The sequence below is a fragment of the Scomber japonicus genome, chromosome 14, assembly GCF_027409825.1.
Source record: "Scomber japonicus isolate fScoJap1 chromosome 14, fScoJap1.pri, whole genome shotgun sequence".
Classification (NCBI taxonomy): domain Eukaryota; kingdom Metazoa; phylum Chordata; class Actinopteri; order Scombriformes; family Scombridae; genus Scomber; species Scomber japonicus.
Genome location: NC_070591.1, coordinates 9,251,551 through 9,271,213, shown reverse-complemented (window position 1 = coordinate 9,271,213; position 19,663 = coordinate 9,251,551). Strand labels below are relative to the sequence as shown.

At 42.0% G+C, this 19,663-nt stretch overlaps 1 protein-coding gene across 2 annotated transcripts in view; it reads right to left on the bottom strand.

The window, feature by feature from the left end:
• Positions 1-1,267: 1,267 nt before the first annotated feature.
• Positions 1,268-19,663, bottom strand: part of ehbp1 (EH domain binding protein 1) — a 167,907-nt gene continuing 149,511 nt past the window's right edge. For both annotated transcript variants that reach the window (XM_053332881.1, XM_053332882.1), the window contains 4 exons: positions 13,018-13,117; positions 10,912-10,985; positions 3,116-3,230; positions 1,268-2,602 (listed from right to left, as the gene is read on the bottom strand). In XM_053332881.1, coding sequence (XP_053188856.1) covers positions 2,512-2,602; positions 3,116-3,230; positions 10,912-10,985; positions 13,018-13,117 — 380 coding nt within the window. In that variant the 3' untranslated portion in view covers positions 1,268-2,511. The remainder of the gene's footprint in view (positions 2,603-3,115; positions 3,231-10,911; positions 10,986-13,017; positions 13,118-19,663) is intronic.

The window sequence follows — 19,663 nt, the reverse complement described above, 5'->3', positions numbered from 1 at the left end:
CTGTATTTAAACTAAGTTTAAATACAAGTAGAAGTGAGAGGCGCTCCATCATTTTTTAACTTTTCCTCTCACACACTCAAACACACACATGCAGCCATCTGACGGCACCGAGCTAAAACGTCCACCACCGTTTTTTTGGCTCTTGGCTTTATTCTCCAACATTACAGCCTCCCGTGATAAACGCAGTGTAATACAAACTAAAACAAAAGCGCCTCAGGGGGGAGACGGGGGGGACGCGCCGTGCGTAATGTGCACGTACAGTCGGTCCCAAGCAGAGAAGAAACGAATCAGCAAATTAATTTCAAAGTATTAGAAAGGCCGGGGAGGACGTCTGCTGTCACAACCTATTTTCCTGCTTTAATCGGGGATGGGAGGCTGCCTGCGGGGATGGAGCGGAGGGTTAAACCACAGACTCTCTCATTTTTATTACACGGACACGTTTTTGTTGTTTATTTCAGTACGCGCGTCAGGAAGCCGGTGGAAGATAAATAAGTGTAATTAAAGGAAGGGGGGGATTTTTAGCCATCTTTAAAAAAAAAAAAAAAAAAAAAAAAAAAGGAATATCGACAGTTTTTCTCCGACCTTCCAGTTTTTTTTATTCCTTCCTCCATCCATCCAACCATCCATCCATCCCTGGCATGGCTGCGGGTGACCGAGCCTCTCCAGCTCTGCCCCCCGTCTGCAGGCCCAGGGTTTAAAAAAAAAAAAAAAAAAAAAAAAGGAGAGAAGAGAAAAAAAAACATCTGCTCGGTACAAAGTGATTTCTCTAATCTTCCTCAGAGGAACCTGCTCAGCACCGACCTCAAACACACACACACACACACACACACACACACACACACATACAAAGAAACGCCAATTTTAATTTATAAACACGCACGAGGCGCAGAGGGAATTGAACAGAGCGCAGAATAATAAGAAAGCATTGCTGAACGCTGCGCTCGCTGGTGGATGCAGTGATATGGGCCACTCATGTGCAGGTCGTGTTTACATTTCAATAACTTTAAGTTGTGTGAAAAGAAGAAAAAAAAGAAAACAAGCACAATATGGAGGTAAAATAGACAAATAGTGAAAATATAAATTAAACATAATAATTGAGACTTTTGTGCCACCGTTTTATTAAAAAATCATCACTCAAATATTATGAAAATTACAACAAAAAACAACTCGTCCAGATGTTTGTAAATTAAATACCAGCAGCTTTAATAAACCTTTAATATATTTTTTCTATTTGTTTCCAGAGGAGGTTAAAAATAAAGTAAAAAAAAGAAAAAGTCACACGCTGCTTTGTGGAGTATGAAATCATAAAGGACTTTATTGAAGACTTCTTGGGTTATGACACTGGAATAAATAAACAGATAAATGTTCACACTTAAAAAGGACAACTGCACCAGATGTGGAGCTCTAAGAGATGCATGTGTGTGTGTGTGTGTGTGTGTGTGTGTGTGTGTGTATATGTGTGTTTGTGTGTTTAAGCATATTTTCTCCTCTTCAGAATACAATAAATAGAAATCAAAAAAAAAGTTTGTTGAGCAAAAAAAAAAAAAAAAAAAAATGCACATGAAATGAAATGTGATGGTAGTTTCACTTACAAGCAGCTTATAGGACAAACGGCAATAAATAATATATATATATTTTACTTTCGACTGCATGGATCCTGAAAAAAAAAGAGGATTTTGGAAGCTATTGGTCAGAGCAGTGATGAAAATATACAACATGAGATTATTATTATTATTTTTTAAAACATGATCTTTCTTTTGGTAAACTGCTTTCAAGCCAAGACAATAAAAAAGCAATAGGAAAAGTTAAGATTTATGCAAGATTTATGAACGGTGTGCACCCCCCCCCCAACCCCCCTCCCCCTTTTTTAAGATATTTTACAAGTAAAAACTTTAAAGTGAAATAATTAAAAGATACACAGTCAAGTAATGAAGTAGCTTTGAAAAGACTGATATTATAACGACTCTTTTTTTTGTGTGTGTGTGTGTTTGTTTTTAAAAGTCCGACTTGTCTTCTCAACCTCATGAAAAGAAGAAGAAGAAGAAGAAGAAGAGGAAGGGAGAAAAAAAATCCCCCATTAAAACCCAGTTGTGCTGTACCTCAATCCGACTGGTCTCCACATTCAGACAGAGGAGGCTGTGCTGCTGCATCGTTACATACAAATATCCCATCTGTCCGACAGGGGTTTGCAACTGCTTTTAGTCTCATACATATTCATATCACATACAAGTACCGATCTTAAAGCAAATTAACATAAAAAATATTGTATATAAGTGGGACAGTTCGAGTCAGTATAAAGTTGGTGCAAAAGCATCGCAGGGCCTCTTTAATCCAGCCGAGTCTCTGCTGTTAGTTTCACCAAAACAACAACCAGGTCAGGAAATGTCTAGGAAAGCCACTATCAAATAATAATTATAATAATATATCAATAATCAATAATAATCATAACGATACATTTCTTTTATCGGCTACATTTGTTGGTTGTGTTTTTTTTTTTTTCTGAAATGACAATCATTGAAGGACACACTTCTCTTCTTTCTTGGCCATCTTGCCTTTGTTCTGCTCCAGCGTTCTCTCCAGGTGCTCGTCCTCCTCCTCGGCCCTGCGGAGGGCAAAGGTCAAAAGGTCAGATGTGTCGGCAGGGGGAGCAGGAAGAGGGGAGGGATGCACACACACATGCACACATACACACACACACACACACACATAAACAAATATACAGGTAATGCAGTCGGTGCCACGGCAACCGTCGCCATGCCACCTGTGGAGTGGCCTAGCACCAGGGGCCGGGCTCTGACCTTTCACCTGCGCCTGGCACCCTGTTGGCGGACGGTGCCGCCGATCTGGAAGAGAACCCGCCCCTGCAGGTGCTGCAGGACGACTGCAGGCCTGCTGGAACGCAGCGCGCCCTGAAATGTGTTTTCACTACGTCTGCGCTTTCTCAGGGACTTCTGGAAATCTAAAGATAGGCAGCAAACCGCCCTCGCAGACTTACCAAAGAGTGACTGAGAGAAAAACCCTCCAGCAGGACTGAGTGTTTTTTTTTGGTAGTTTTTACATCTGTGTTTCATACCTGTTGTGTGTGTGTGGTTATGGAGGATTGTGGGTAACTTACTGTTTCTCCTGAGCGTCCAGGTCCCTGACCAGCGCGTCTCGTTTGTTGACCAGTATGACCAGCTCATCCAGCAGCAGCTGCTCTCGTCTCTTCTGGGCCTCCGTCTTCTGCCAGTCTGCAACGACACCAGAAGAACAGACTCCTTCAGACCAGGAGACACACTGACCTTTTTATTCTGAAAACCTTCCAGATGAACACTTTAGTTTTTCTGTCCTGTGAGGAGAGAAGAGTCTGAACTTCCTCACCAGGTTCAACTTTTCTACAGAATCACCCTCGATCCTCCTGGAATAGAAACACCGGACCTGACGTCACCTGTTTAAGTCTTTAGCGCTTCATCATTGAACTGAGTCTCATTAAAGGACAGACCAGAGACGACTCAGCCTCAACATGACGGACGTTCATCTGAGCTATAAACTAAGACACATGTTGCTCGTTCAGATCATTCAGGACAGTTTGATAAAAGTTCATCTTTTTATGAACCTGCTGGACTCTTGGAGATGAGTCTGGATCCACGTACGGACCAGTGTGTGTGCGTGATGATGTGTCGCCCCCAACATCTGAAGGATGTTGATGTGCAGCTTCATGAAACACAACACAGACATGAAGCTATGGAGCTTTTTTTCTCACTTTTTGTGTTGGGAGTAAACAAAAGGTTTTAGTGGCACTTTTGGGAAACCTTCTTCCTATTTTTTTGCACAATTTTCAGACATTTTAAAGACAGAATGATAACTTGAGACACCTGTTTGGTCCTGTTTTGGGTCCAGTTTGAAAGAGTCAGGTATTATTTTGGTAAATAAGTTATAAGTTTATCTTTATTTTAATAATTTAATAGATTCAGTATTTTCCATATAAAATAAATATCACCTCTCAGCTGATCACTCTGCTTGATCCTCGGCTAAATAAACAAACAAACAGGTGAGCCCTCGACTCTTGTCTCAGTTCTCCAGGGTCTTTGCAGGAAGGGGCCCCACAGGGCCCCACAGGGTCCAGGTGGGACCCCGATCCAAATCCCCTCAGCCTCTCCCTGGAGGAGGGGGCTGCCCACAGGAGAGCACTCACTCCCCCTGGGGCTCAAATATCCGCCTGGCGCCCTTGGCTCCACATACACCCAACACCGGGGCAGCACCCCTCCCACCCACCCCCCTTCCTCCTCCTTCCTCCATCACCCACAAAACTCACCCCCGAACACTGAAGGGTGCTTTAACGATATCATTACAACCAGCAGCGAAACATCAATCTTTCATCTGAGCATCATTCAAACTGAAGCTGTTTACAGATCAGATTCAATCAGATTTCACTTTTTCTTTTATCAGTGAAACAAAATTCAGTTTAGCATCTTAAAACTAACTAGAAAGATTTCCTCCGCAGCTAAAAAGAAGGCAGGAAATCTCTTCAGCAAAGAGCGAGGACGTGTCCCCCCCTCCGAAAAAAAAAGCCCCTCCATCGTTTCATATTAGCGAAAGAAAATAAATCCCAGCGAGAATTCAAACACAGCTGAGCCGCGTGCAACTTCTGTGGCGCGTAGGCAACTTCACCCCTCTATCAATATTTAACCGCCTATTGATTTCAGAATAAAAGGCATGTTGTAAAATGTCAGTCCCCAAAATAAGTGTGGCTTTATTAAAAATAAATATTCTCCCCCCCTCCCTCCTCCTCATTGAGTCAAATTGCAGCAGTGTGTCTATGTGTGTGTGTGTGTGTGTGTGTGTGTCACGCTGGGCCCAGTGTGTTTGTCCTGAAAGGTCTGCGCTCTCTCTTCATTGGCCCCGCTCGTCCCTTTGAAGTCGACCACAGAGCGAAATGAACACAGTCCCAATATTTGGCTCTCTCTACGTTCCCCTCTTTTCTTCTTTTTTTTTTCTCTCTCTCTCTTCCTCTCTTTCAAGGAAGCAAATTTACTCTCCTCTGCTTCTGCGGCGGGAGTCGACAAAATACTTCAAAAACTGCCAAATATGTCCAGCCGTGTGTGTGTGAAGTGTGTGAAGAGTGTCTGTGTGTCGTTTTTGTTTTAATTTCCTCTTTTTTTTTAACAGGAGGATGAAAAAAAAAACTGTGTCAAGTGTAGAAAAAGAAAGATGAGTCATCATGTGAGTCATCTTCCTCAGATAATTGCAGGATAGGAATGTGTGTATCCGCCATAACTCCACAATCCCACAATCCCTTTTTCCTTTTTTTTTGTGATAAGGACCGGCCCACAAGAGGAGGGTTCACCAAAAAAGGAGGAAGAAGAAGAAAAAAAAAAACTTCCCACAAAAACACAGAGAGAGAGAGGTATGAAAAAATCCTGCCCTCCTTCTCCTTCAGAGCACATCTCAGCCAAAAAGCCAAAATCCTGGTCGTCCCAGGGAGGGTAAGGAGGGAGGGGTGGGATAGGAGGTGAAGGGGTGAAGGGGAGGGGGGGGGGGTGTAAGGGGGCAAGCTCGCTGCTGTCAATCACACGTCTCAGAGCCCCGCCCCCCTCATTAGGAAGGTAAACAATAAAGAGAGACGATGAGAGACGTGACCAGGCAACACCAGAGCGGGGCAGGCTGGGTAACCAGACACCCAGGAACAAACAAAACACCCTGCAGCCACTCAGAGAACCCCCCCCCCCCCCCCCCCCAAAAAAAAAAGCCCCGCCTCCTCTATGAGAGAGAGAGGTTAAAGAGAGGGGAAAGACTTTGAGGAGTGTGTACAACTCACATGGTGGGTGCATATTCAGATAACCCTCGCCGTGCACGCCAACGGTAACCATGTGAGTCTGCACAAGGCACACAAGAATGCGCTGGTTCAAATCCCCATGAACCCCCCCAACCCCCCTCCCCATCTCTCCTCTCTCCCCTCCTCTCTCTCTCTCTACATCGCTAAATTTATTCAAGACAGCAAAACTGGTCCCAAAAGCTTCATTCTCTAAAAAAAAAAACGAGAAGAGGGCCGACTTACACGCATCTTTCTATCCGTCTCTATCTCACACACACACACACACACACACACACACATCCAAAAGATCTCATCCACATCTTCATAAAGTTAAACATATTCACCTAAAAGTCCGCGTGAATTAACGATTATCAACACCGATCTATATTCCTCTTTGGTTTCTTTGTTGGTTTTTTTTCTCCCTTCTCCTCCGCTCTGCTCGCTCTAACCTCTTGTTCTCGTGTAAAAAAAAAGGCCTCCCAAAAGCTGGTTTTGGCCGAGGTCCAAGTGGAGTCAAGAGACAAAAAGTGTCACTGGAGGAGAAGAAAGTCGACAGGCGGTGAAAACGGTCGACAGATAAACGTCTTTGACAGCGACGCGTAGCCGGATTCTTCAGTCACATGCAAATGTTGGAAAAACTGCAACGCACAAAAAGTTTGCTTGATTTCATTCATGGTTAAAGAAAAGTGTTAAAAAGTGGAAATAATCACTCAGGGCTGCAGGAGAAAATCAAATTAATTACGACTATATTTGAACAATCAGCCGATATTCTATATTTTGATTATTTATCAGCTAATAAAAAACTATCTTTAAGTATTGTTCATGCATCTTACTCCTCTGTGCTGTAAAACTATTAAAAACACATTAATGAGTCACACAGCTACACTAAGTGACACTCCCTTAGTCACAATGAAGACACACACTGTAGTTTATTTAGAGTCAAACCTACACACATCATCCTGCTGTTATGAATACTCATTGGAGCATCACATACACTATTTACTCCTGTTTTTGTCATGATGTCTAAAAATTCAAGCACCCAGCTGTTTTAGGATATTATGTAGGTCTTTAAAATATGAAAAAGTAGGTTTGTGAGCTGATTTTTAAGACAAGGCATGCTGGGAACACACTGAAAGACTGGCTAATGCATTGATGTTTTTGGCCTTTTCAGTGAATATGCTGATTATAAAAGAAAAAAGAATATAACTAAACATTACTCTTCACACAAAAGTTTCTATTTCACAAGAGAACACGCTTAATATTTGCGGAAAAAATGTTGTTTAAGTAACAATCTTGTTGATCCACCTTCCTGACTCACACACTGCTTCAAATCTAAATATTAATGAGACTGCAGCTCTGAAAAAGTTGGTGTTTAAACCACTAAGCTGGAAACTAAGATCTAACTTTTTTAAACACAGACAGCATCAAATCATCCACAAATTGAAGCATCAATGTAAACAAAAATGCACAGTTTCAGCATCTGTTCCTCCATATGTTACAATAACCTGCATTTAATATCACGTTAGCTACACTACTTGTACCCAGATCCTGGAAAATTTACATCTTTCAAGCAGAGAGGATGTGATGAGAATATTTTGTCTATTTTAAAAGTACATGAGGATAAACTTTATCTGCAGTTTCTATGTAACCTGAATGAGGAACAGCTTTAAAACCTTCAATGTAACAACACACTTGGTTCCCCGAATTCTCCCAAAAACTCGAGTCCGACAACTCGTCTCGTTATCGTCGGTTCCAGTCAACTAGCAACACTGAAAGAGTTGGCGACATCATCAAAAGTCGCCCATGTGATAGGATTGCACAGTGCACCTAATCAATCAGGGTCTGCGCACGCCGCCCTGATGTGTTACAAAGCCCAAATAGATTTACAAATGGGAAGCGAGTGTGTGTGTGTGCGTGCGTCTGTGTGTGTGTGTCGGGGGTGTGGAGAGGGGATAAGCTCCTGCATAGGATTACATATTGATTTTAAACATATAAAAAAGCTTATCATATCAAACCGTAACAGGAAAAACTCTGGGACCCGGCTATGCATAAATCCCTTTTAGATGGCGAGAGGGCGTCCACCTTAAAACACACACACAACACTTGCTCGCACACACACACGGGCCCTCAAAGTGAGCCAAGACACAGTTTAGTGTGTGTGCGTACATAGGTGTGAATCGGTAAGCAGATAAAGAGGGCATAGTGGATCAATTTTGTGGCAGGGAGATGAGAGTGTGGCATACAGATGGCATTTTCCTGCCTGGCATCACACCAAGAAGGTACACGGAGGTGGTTATCATCGGGCACGCTCATAAACTACATCAACGCTGGGGCCCGACAGCCTCAGCGTGTCCCCCGACTGTTTTATTCTGCAGCAGCTGCACCGTTAATCAAAACTGTTTTAACGTCAGGCTGCTCGTAACGTCACAAATCAGCTCGATAAATAAGTTACTGCTGCTTCATTATGTCAAGATTGGAGCTTCTGTGGTTAATGAATAAACTTCTGAGACCAAAGCTGCACTAAATTATGTGTTTTAAATGTTTAACAAGTCCAAGAATCACCACATAAAGTGATTTTGAGGTTTGTAGCAAAGGTCCAAATTAAATTATCTTGTCATGTTTTTAAGTGTCCTTAAGTAGGAAAAGCAGCTTTAAGTTGATTTTTGAGAGGAAGAATCTTCTCCTCCTCCTTACTGACTCCTCTTTTTCCACCTCAAAGCACTCCTCTCATCCTCTCTCTCGTGTGTCCCGCAGTGTCTGTGCTTCACGTCAGAAATACGACTGTGGAGTAAAACGTCACCAGTCATACTTGTTTCTCTCTCTCTCTCTCTCCCTCTCTCTTTTCTGGTCTGCAGCGTGTCCGGAGACACGGCCAAACAGCTAAAACTGTTTAATTTGTCTTCTGCTTTTAATTCACATCAAAATCTGAAATGTTTAAATGATTATAGACACGAATTGTCCAAATTGTATGCACAGAATCAGCTGTTAGCATGCTTAGCCAGTTAGCTGTGGCGTATATTGACCTGGACAGACATGAGGAAGACTCTGGTTCAATATGTGACTATGGAGGCCGAATGAGGAGTAAAGATAGACTGGTGTGTGTCTATCAGTGCAGGTATATATTTTTCTCAGCAGGGTGTGTGTGTGTGTGTGTGTGTGTGTGTGTGTGTGTATCGCAGTGATGTGTGTTTCTTTCTCTGCTCTGAGTCACACTGCATCTCTCTCTCTCTCTCTCTCTGTGTCATCGACTGGCCAACCAAATCAGCAATTACTCGCACGCCCGACCATCGCTCAATGGACCTGCCCAAGCACCAAATAAGAGCTGGAAAGATGGGCACTGAACGCACACACACACACACACACACACACACACACACGGAAAGATAGACACACAGGTGGACACACAAACACACCTGTGAGAGGTAAACACACAGATGCAGAAAAACAGACCAACAGATCCTCTTTCTCTCTCTCTCTCTCTCTCACACACACATATATACACACACACACACACACACACACACAGTCGGCTCTCTTCCCAGCAGCTCAGAACTATCTGTGGCTGCTACAGAAAGGTAGAGTCTGTGAATGTTAAGTGCCTCCCTTAGGGAGGAAAATAAGGCCGGCTGATAAGTTAGTCAGCTGCAAATCCAACAAGTCCACATGAAGGCAGAGAGGAGCGGTGACACGACACACACCACCTCTCCACCTCACCTCGCACCACACTATCTCCGCTTTTTCACTCTTTTACACACACACACACACACACACACACACACACACACACACACACACACACACACACAGACTAACAGGTAGACACATGATACACATCAGATATAAATATGCACTCACAGAAGCACCAGGAAACCCACAGCCACACAAAAAAAGACAAAAGCAGACTTACACACACACACCACACACACACACACACACACACACGAACCAGAGAAAGTGAAATTCAGTTTTTTGACTGGAGCTGTGGACACACGGCAGCTCGATAAAGATAAATAAATAAAATGACCGGGCGAAGACAGAGGAAATCAACCTGGACGCAGGCAGCGCGGTGCTGTCTGCAGTATTCCTGCTTGGCTACGCATGTCTGCACCCCCCCCCACACTCAGATTTCCCCCTCCCTCCCTACCCCTCCTGCCTGGCCCACCTCCTTTCTTGCTAATTACAATTGATTTATTATGGACCAGGTAGCTTATCAGGTGCCCGCTGAAATTACAATGGGTGTCCGAGGGCTGTGAGGAGAAGGGGGGGGGGGGTGTTGGGGGTGTAGAGGGGTGGTGGTGGTCAATGTCGAATGGCAAAATCAATTAGCATTGATTGGCAAAAGGTTCATTTTGCCAAAGAGGACGCAGTCGAAAGGGATTAAACTTCCCTGGCCTCCTGACAACTTTGATACGACACAATGGCTGCTTTTCTGGCTGCGGTATAGTTAACAAGCTTTCAATAATATAACTGCATTTTTTCCCTCCTCCCTCTCTCTCTCTCTCAATGCGTCCACGGCTAGATTTCAAATCAGGCATCGGCTAGTCGGGTCTAGCTAGGAAACAGATAGCATTGATCAAGTATCAGTGAGTGAAATCCCTTGCAAAGCTCGCATCTTAATCCTCATCAAGGAGCCGCCGACGCAGAATTCAAATCAACCCCCTGCTTCAAGGATTTTCAATGAAGGCTGGACGCCAAATATAAGAAAAGAAAAAAAATCATTCACGTGAGGAGAGATAATCAACCTGCAAAAACAGCCCAAAACTTTCAGCTTCTCCTACGTCATCACAAAGCAGAAAATAAAACTTTAACTGTTTGTGTTGTTTAGTAGATAAATAAACTTTATCCAGATGTTGAGATCAGACTAGTTTATTTTGCAGAGATTTTTTTAAATCTGCCATAAAGTAGATTATTTTGACTCTGTGGTGAGACCTGGTTCATTTAAAAAGTATTTGCATCATAAAGTTGAGTCTCACATTTAAATGTACCTCACAAAGTGTAAGTGAGATGCTGTTGTGAAGTAAAATAGAGAAGAAATGACACATCTGTGCTTCCTGATACCTGCAGACACCATATACTAAATCCCCTGACCTTTGTGTGTGTATGTGTGTGTGTCTTACCCTCAATGGCCAGCATGGCTCTCAGCTCTCTGTTCAGCAGTTCGAAGCGTCTCTCCAGATCGTGCTCTTTCTCCCTGTGGCAAGTTAGAGAGAGAAAGAGAAAAAAAAGAACACACACACACACACACACACACACACACACACACACACACACACACACACACACACACACACACACACACACACACACACACACACACACACACACACACAGAGACAACAAAGTTCATCAATATGTTAATGACTAAATCATTAAGCACTTAAAGAAACCTGCAATAAACATTGATTCAGCTACTAGCCCGAACCTTCTCCGGCTTTGCATTAATCTACTGCACATAACTGATACACACACAGCCCTGGGTGAACGTACGTGTGTGTGTGTGTGTGTGTGTGTGTGTGTGTGTGCGAGAAAAGAAAAAGGGAATATAAAGAGATGTATATAAAGGATGTGCAAAAGAAAAACTAAATAAATGTGTATATGTGTGTGTGTGTGCATTTATGGACATGCAACGAGTGTGTGCGTATGTATGACTACATATGGGGTGTGTGTGTGTGTGTGTGTGTGTATGCAGGAGCAAATTAAATTCTTTCCTCTTTCAGCCATATTAAAAAATGAGCTAATTCGGTCCCTAATAGAATTTGTCCTTCACAGGCGCCTTTTTCTCTCTTTCGCCTCCACAAAGAGAGAACAGAAAGGGGCTAATAATCAGCCCTTCTGTCAATTGGCCACTTTAAAGCCTCCCCTTTCCCACGATATAATGTGATTATGAATACTTCAATCTCTCCTCTGCTCGCGCACACTTTGAAATCCGCAACAGCCTCAAATGAAGAAAAAAAAAGGCAGCCTGTGTGTCTGTATGATTGTGTGTGTGTGTGTGTCTCCACCTGTCGCAGCTGACCACATACAAAGAGAGACTGGCGATAGAGTGATGATCGCCACATTTCTATTGATTTCATATCCCGTCCACATGTAAATCAATGAGCGGATAGACAGAAGGGGGTGAATGGAGTGGTAAGCCTGCTCCCCTCCACCCCTCCAACCCCCCTCCTCCTCCTACTATATACCATGCAGCTTCAACGAATGTGATCTAATGCTTGAATAGAAGAATGATGCTTCCAGGTGTTTAATGCTTCCCGGTGTATGAAAACTAAAACAGACAGGTGATTTTGAGGCTGATTCCACTCTTAGGAAACATAACACTTTTAGAGGGGGCTGCATTGTTGTACTTTCGGGTGTTCGGCCTTCTCTGTCCGAGCATCACTCTACTCCAATTTGATCTGAAGTGGGCCGAACCAGTAACCAATTTCAACAATATTATTTGCACAGAAGCTGCTGATTGATAGTCAATACCTGAATGGTTTAAATATGACCATGTAGGTTTTGTTTTTTCAGAGGATTGTTTTCATGGTCAGGGTGGAGAAAAAAAAACAACCCCTGAAGCAGCAGAAAAAATTGGAATTACTTTTCTGCAATTTTCACACTTTGCAAACGTATCCAGTGGGCTGGGTGGGACCCCTTAGCGGGCCAGTTCTGGTCCACGGGCTGTATGTTTGACACCTGCTCTACTGGAACATTGCCTGTACATATAAGGACCTGTTCAACCTTGTCTCTGCTTTTATTGACTGTCTGCATCAATGATATAATATTTATAGTTCATAATGTAAGTTTATCAGTTTTTCAAAGTTTTATTTTTATTTATTTTTTGCATTTATTGTGTTAGTAGGTGGCAGAAGGCCGACAGGAAACAGGGAGAGAGAAGGAAATGATCTGCAGCTTAGGTCTCCTGCCGGGATCGAACCAGGGACGCACCTTTACATGGCAGGTGCTGTTGCCACTTGGCTACCAAGGCGCCCCTTAATATTATCTATTTCTCTCTTTCTATTTTTTTTATTATGCTTTGCTGACTTGTTGACCGGCCTGGGGATTACAGATGAAAAGCGTGGAGTACAATGTTGATTGATGTGTACGGCCCCTGCCAAAATAAATCTTTAATAAGGTCTATAGCAGTCAGCCATTACTCTAAAAATGATGATGTAGCGATAATTTGACCCTAAAATGAAATGATGGTTAAATCAGAAAGATGAGTTGAGCTCCAGGATACGTACAGCAGAGAGAGCTGATTCTGTCGTCTGATGAGTGCGTTCTTCTTGTTGACCAACATGAACCACTCCTGCATCATGGCCTCCTCCTCCTCCTTGTTGTTGCCTGGAGAGCAAACACACACAAACACAAACAAACAAGAGTTACACACACAATAAAAATGTAACTTTCTGAGCTTAAATAGTAGCTTCAGACTACTATTTGTCTTGATCCACTCAAACATTATATCCACATTACTGATGATTATTTATCAAAAATCTCTTTGTGTAAATATTTTGTGAAAGCACCGATAGTCATCCCTACAATATTGTCAAAATATCGATATCAAGGTATTTGGCCAAAAATATCGTAATATTTGGGATGTAATTCTTCAGGACTCCCAGATCTTCGTCATGACCAATAATCTTACTGGACGTATTAACTATCTTATGCAGTTTGTTTTTGTTATTCACAGACAATGAAAAAATACCAGACAGCAGAACAGAAGGTCAAAATGCTCTCCACAAAAGGAACGATAGAAGAGGATCAGTATGTGTCAGTCCACTTTTAAACTTTCTTAGTTTGTGCATAAAATACAAACGCTTGCAACCCTTCCTTATAAAAAGCATCCAACAGTTTAGCATCTATTATTATTGTCCCCAGATATTTGTACTCATCCATCACCTCGATACTCTAGATCGAACCTGACAGATAGAAGATCATTTTCTACCATCGACTGTGTCTGTAAATGACAACATTAGAGCGTACGGTGCATACACACACATGAAAGAGATGATGCACAGTCAGTATGTCCATCAGATATTTATGTGTGTGTGTGTGTGTGAGTGTGTGAGTCTATAAATACACTCACTTATGATTCCCTGTGTAAACATTCACATACTTCACACCATGCCTTCACAACGTCAATACAGCTTCAACCGGGGCGGGATTAACTCAGCGATTACCGTCGAGCGTCTTTTACAGAGTGGAGCCTTCTCACTGTAGGGCAATACATATCCCACCAATCACTCAGCGGGCCTTCAAAAAAGAAAAAAAAAAAAAACCCTACATACACGTCTGTGGGACTCTTCTCCGATGCTTAGTGTAGACTAATACCTGCTCGACACACCACACGGAGAGCTAGCAAAGAGACTCAGATGCATGGCTAATGTAAGCTTCGCCCACGCCTGGGGCTAAAGCTCTGTGCTGTAACTTACTTACAAGATATGACGGGATGCGCACGACTGATACGGACACAGCAGATCGAATGGGAAACCCTTAAAAAAAAAACGTTTCGCCCCCACATAAGAGCAATGGGAACAGCAGCATCCATCGGTCATGTTTGACCTAGAATAAAAGAGGAGCTGTCTGGGTCAGGAGTTTGATATCTACCGAGCATCTGTTGGCTGAATCAGAGTATTAATATTTTATTATTATTAGACTATTTCAATGATTTAAACATTTGTTATTAAAAGGTTATTTTACAGGAGTTAATGAAGTAGTCCACTAATAAAAATTCAAAACACAGGATCAGATGGAGGCAGGTTTACAGGAGACAAGCACATGAATCTAAGTTATTAAAGTCTCTTGATAGTGTTAAAATGCTTTACATTAATAAGATTGGTGAAGAGCAGTGAAAAAAAAAGGAGCTTATTTTCAATTATGAACAGCTGACAAACACAATAAGCTGGTTTTGAATCATTAAGAGTAAATCTTTCATTATAAATGTGAATTTAGATCAAATTTATGTATGTATGTAGTTAAAAAACAGGATTTGCCCTTTAAAATGTACATATTTACATGTTTCATTATTACCAAAAGACCAATATTCCCTAATAGCTTGTTGTTTTTCCCAAATTTAACAATTTAACTAGACGGACAGCTGCAAAATAAACTATGAGATGTAGTTAAATGTGCATTAATGCTTACATGTAGATTGTAAATTGTAATTGTCACACCATAATATTTCAAATTCAGCTTGTTTAGTTTTGATATAAACCCTTTAAAACAAAAAAATACATGTAAAATGATTCTTTATAACTTGTTTATTTTTCCTAACACAGATCATTTGTATATTCCGTCACTCTGCTGCGGTCAACCACTGGGATATATAAGCTTTGTGGCACTGGAGGCCAGTTAAGCAGTGACAGCAGCATTAATCTGACACTCAGTACGTCTGTGAAGAGAAGAAATGGATGAAAACAGAGGACGTGAGATGAAAGATGGTCTTAGGGCTTATGTTATTATCTCTTGCTGTTTTTTTTTCTTTCTCTCTCCTCTCTCTCTCTCTCCCTTTCTCAAGAGGAAGGTTTAATAGCTGAGTAGCTACGACAGGCATCATAAGAGAATTAACACTAAGAAGACATTTTATACCACTTATTTATTAATTGGGAGTCCTCTAAATTATAAGTATGGCACTGTTGCTCTGTTAACAAGTTTTTATCAGACTAGTCCAGAGAGGAAGTTTTATTTATTAAATGAGAAATGTAGTTTTGACCTAACGCTTCTTTTTAGTGGCTTTAAATGATTGATTTAATGTTTTTAAGCTCATATTACTGCTTTATTTAAAAATAATCTAGATAAGAGTGTCGGAAGAATAGAATATAAACTAAAGGACAATATGTTTGGTGCTTTATTTGTACCTGAATATGATTAGACCTGTGAATAAATGATAGATGGAGCTGCTAAGGACAAGAGGAAACCAAGAGAAATGTGTCACACACACACACACACACACACACACACACACACTCATAGCAGAGGAGAGAGGAGCCATTGGGCCGCTGCGTCACTGACGACAAAAGGCGAGCACGTGGATGTGTGCGCGGACACCGGTGAGTGTGTGGACATTTGTGATACTCTGAGCCAGCAGATGTATGTAATTTCATTTAGGAGGGTGGAGCGGGGAGGAGGGAGAGGAGGGGAGAGAGGGGTGGGGGGGTAGAGAGAGAAAAAGAACGAGCGAATGAAAGAAAGCTTCAGGATTTAGCGGAATCGGGGGCTCGTGGATTACTGTAGTCAACTTTGAAACGGACGACACTCGGAGGGGGGATAAAGCCGGCGCTGACAGGTCATTGTGCTGCCTCGAAGTCAAATAAAACAAGCAAATAATAATGGCAAATATTAAGCTCCTGTGACATTGTGGCGAGGCGGGCTGGAAGACGAGGGGGGATTATAAAGCTATATCCCCCACCGCTAGCCAGCCAGCCAGCAGCTACCAGCCAACCACCAGCCGCATTTTATGAAAGGAGGGAGGAGAGGAGAAGGAGGAGAGGAGAAGAGAAAGGCAGGGAGGTCAGAGGAAAAAGGTAGAGGAGGGTAGGATAAAGGAGAGGAGGGAGGAGGAGGGAGAGAGGGGAAGGATGGGTAGTAGGAAAGGAGAGAGGAGAAAGGGAGGGATGGAACTATAAGGGGCAAGCAGTTGAGCGATTTTCAAATCAGAGAGAAAGAGAGGAGGGGATGGAGGGATGAAGAGAGACGGGATGCTAGACAGCTGCTCAGCATCCTCCTGCCTTCACTCAGCCTCTCCAGGGTTGAACTCTGACCTCCACATGCTACCTGACTCTTAAAGAGACACAGAGGGTCCGCAGTTTGTTCACATAAGACGAGTCACATTTACACGCTGTACCATTTAACTTTATTTATTCATGAGCTACAAGACTTTAATATTTCATTATCATTAAAATTCAAATAAGACTAATTTTTATAGTAGAAAGATGAGGATGTGTAGAATTGTGCTTTTTATGAGTGTAAGGTTAAAAAAATAGATGCTAGTACTTTCAGCTATGCTAAGGTTAGTTCCTGTTGTATTTATTAATGAAACTTGACTACTATAATTAGTAAGAGTGCAATTAACTATTCTCATTATTAATTAATCTGTTATTAATTTGTAGTAATCCTTTATTCGTGTAGTCTTAACATTGTGAAAAAAGGTCATTACAAAGAATTTCCTCTTCAAATTGCTTGTTTTGCTCAATTAATAATCTAATAATTTAAAATGAGGTAAAGTAAGGTATCTTTCCTGATCCCCCTAGGGCAGGGGTGTTAAACTCATTTTAGTTCAGGGGCCATATATAACCCAATTTGATCTCAAGTGGGCCAGACCAGTAAAACCATTGCATAATAACCTACACATATATAACTTTAGTATAAGTGACTTGTGTGTTCATTATATGAATTGTTCGAATATGATAATATGTATTCACAGTTTTGTATTGTAAAGAGGGAAATTAAGGAAAATGATGCTCACAGAAGAAATCAAAGTATAGGTTTCAGTTATATATGTAATAATTTACTTTTAACTGTTTTTCATTGTTGCTAGGTACCAAAAATTAAGGCAAAGAGCATGGTTGGGGGTTCGATTCCTACTTGGATGACCCGTGTTAAAAATGTACCACAGCTCTCTGTACTGTCATGAATGGCATATGTTAAGATTGACAACAACAGAGGAAACACTGCTGAACGTCGTCGTTGTATGAAGACAAATGGTGTAAATATCCCTGGCAGCCGCCTTTGACACAGTGTCTGTGAATCCAGCCTTGGCTCCGAGACACTGTGGATCCATGCTGGCTCTCAGGGGGCCATCTTGGATCAAAGCATCTGGCGGTTTGGCAGGGTGCATTCTGGGTTCCTGCTTGCTCGCCCTACACACCATTTCTCAGCGCCTCACAAACACAGAGCGGCAAACGGGCCAAAAAAAATCTACTGAGACTGAAGCAATAAATTTGGCACGGGTACAATGTTTGATCAGGACATCAAAGGATTAGTGAAACATGTCTGATGGAGATACACCGGGTTTCCCTTCCTACAGGAAACTTTATCGTCATTAATATCGTGTTTGGTGCGATGGTGAGAAACACACGGTGATACAATCAACTCAAACACACACACACACACACACACAGGCAAGATACAACTGATACACACATCCCGACAACCCCTCTATCTGATTGCCTGCCGCCCCCCCCCCCCCTTCTCTTCTCTTGTTTCACTCTCTCTGTCTCAACCTGGATACAATGACATGAACTGCTGTGTGTGTGTGTGTGTGTGTGTGTGTGTGTGTGTGTCAGGGGATTCATTTATCCTGAAGGCATGCACACACACACACTAAAAAGGCTGGTTAGCGTAGGTCAATGTGTGGCTGTGAGACTATAGGAAGTAAAAATAGAAAGAAATAAAGAGAGAAGGAAAAGCAGGGTGAAAAGACAGAGTTAACCAAATAAGATTAAGATAGTTATCTTGGCCACTGTTCCATTCGGTGTAGATAGGAATAATGAAACCCACCCTGAGGTGCTCAAACTGCTGCTGCTGCTGGTGGCCTGCTCTGGTTTTTAATTAAATGTTACTGTTCTAGGTCTCATTAAACACACGCAAGGAGATGGTTCACTGTGTAAATATTGATTGATTTGATATTTGGTGTAGAATGCCCAAAGCTGGGCTGGTAATAATAATGATAATGATAATAAAGTTTATTTATAGAGCACCTTTCATACAAGGCATGCAGCTCAAAGTGCTCAGGTATACCCTAATGTGTGCAAGCGAGCAAGAAAATCAAGTCAGCACACTGCAGCTCCCAATGCAGGTAGGTTCATGTCGTTTCGAGCTTCATGATCTTCTTCAGACTAAAAATCAATTATAAAGTTGTCATCTTAAATACACAAAAGGCCCAGATCACCGGCCCAGATCACCTGCTACTATGCACGACGCAATCAGACACAAAAAAGCTTCTCACTAAACATCATTTTTGCTGTTTTGTTGTTTAAGGAATACATGAAAAGAGGCAAAAAGCATCAAGAATTAAGAGTTTGATGCTCACAATGCAAGTTTTAGGTGTTTGAATCCTTCATTGTTGTTATTTGCATTATCAGCTTACTGGTTATTTATTAATCAATTATTAGTTCAATCTATGATGTATCAGACAGTAGTGGAAAACGGCTATTGCAATTGACATGTTAACACGTAACACTGGGAAAAGAACAGGTGTAATCAATAACATGAATCATGGCTGTACTTCATGTATAGAAGTAGGGTTTAATGGCCTCAGTACTGTTCATGGCTCACTGTGGAGGCTTAGAGGAACAAGGACACTATTTATTTATATTTATCTTTAATTATTACTCACATTTGTGCTTTTCCTGCAATGACAAGTCCAAATATCTGCTGTGAAAAAGGTCGAACTAATGGTTTATTTGATTCAACTACAGACTGCAGAGGTCAAAACTTCGACCTTCCAGTTACGGACTGACCCTTTACTCATTATTACATCCTCCCACCTGAGAAGCCCAGGTGTTTGTTTAATCATTCAGGAATATGATAACCGGATGAGGAAATCCTACAATTTTCTTTCCCCGATTGAAACAACTTCTCTCTGTGCCCCGGAAGGAGGGAGCGGGGATAAAAGGGAGGGGAAAAATGAATGAGACAGAAAGAGAAAAACATTAAAAGCTGTGATCACAGCACGTTCATCTCATTTCTTATCCCACCATTTTGCCATTTAATCCAATAGCTGCTAATCCAATTTGTCTATCGGACATGTAAAAAGGCGGGGAGGAGGAGGGAGGAGGAGAAAGACAAGGAAGAGGAGGAGGAGGGAGGAGGGAAAGGGAGGAGATAGATCTGAACTTCTCTTCTGTGGTCCAAGTCACTTTTTTTCTGAATTGCGGTTTATTTAGG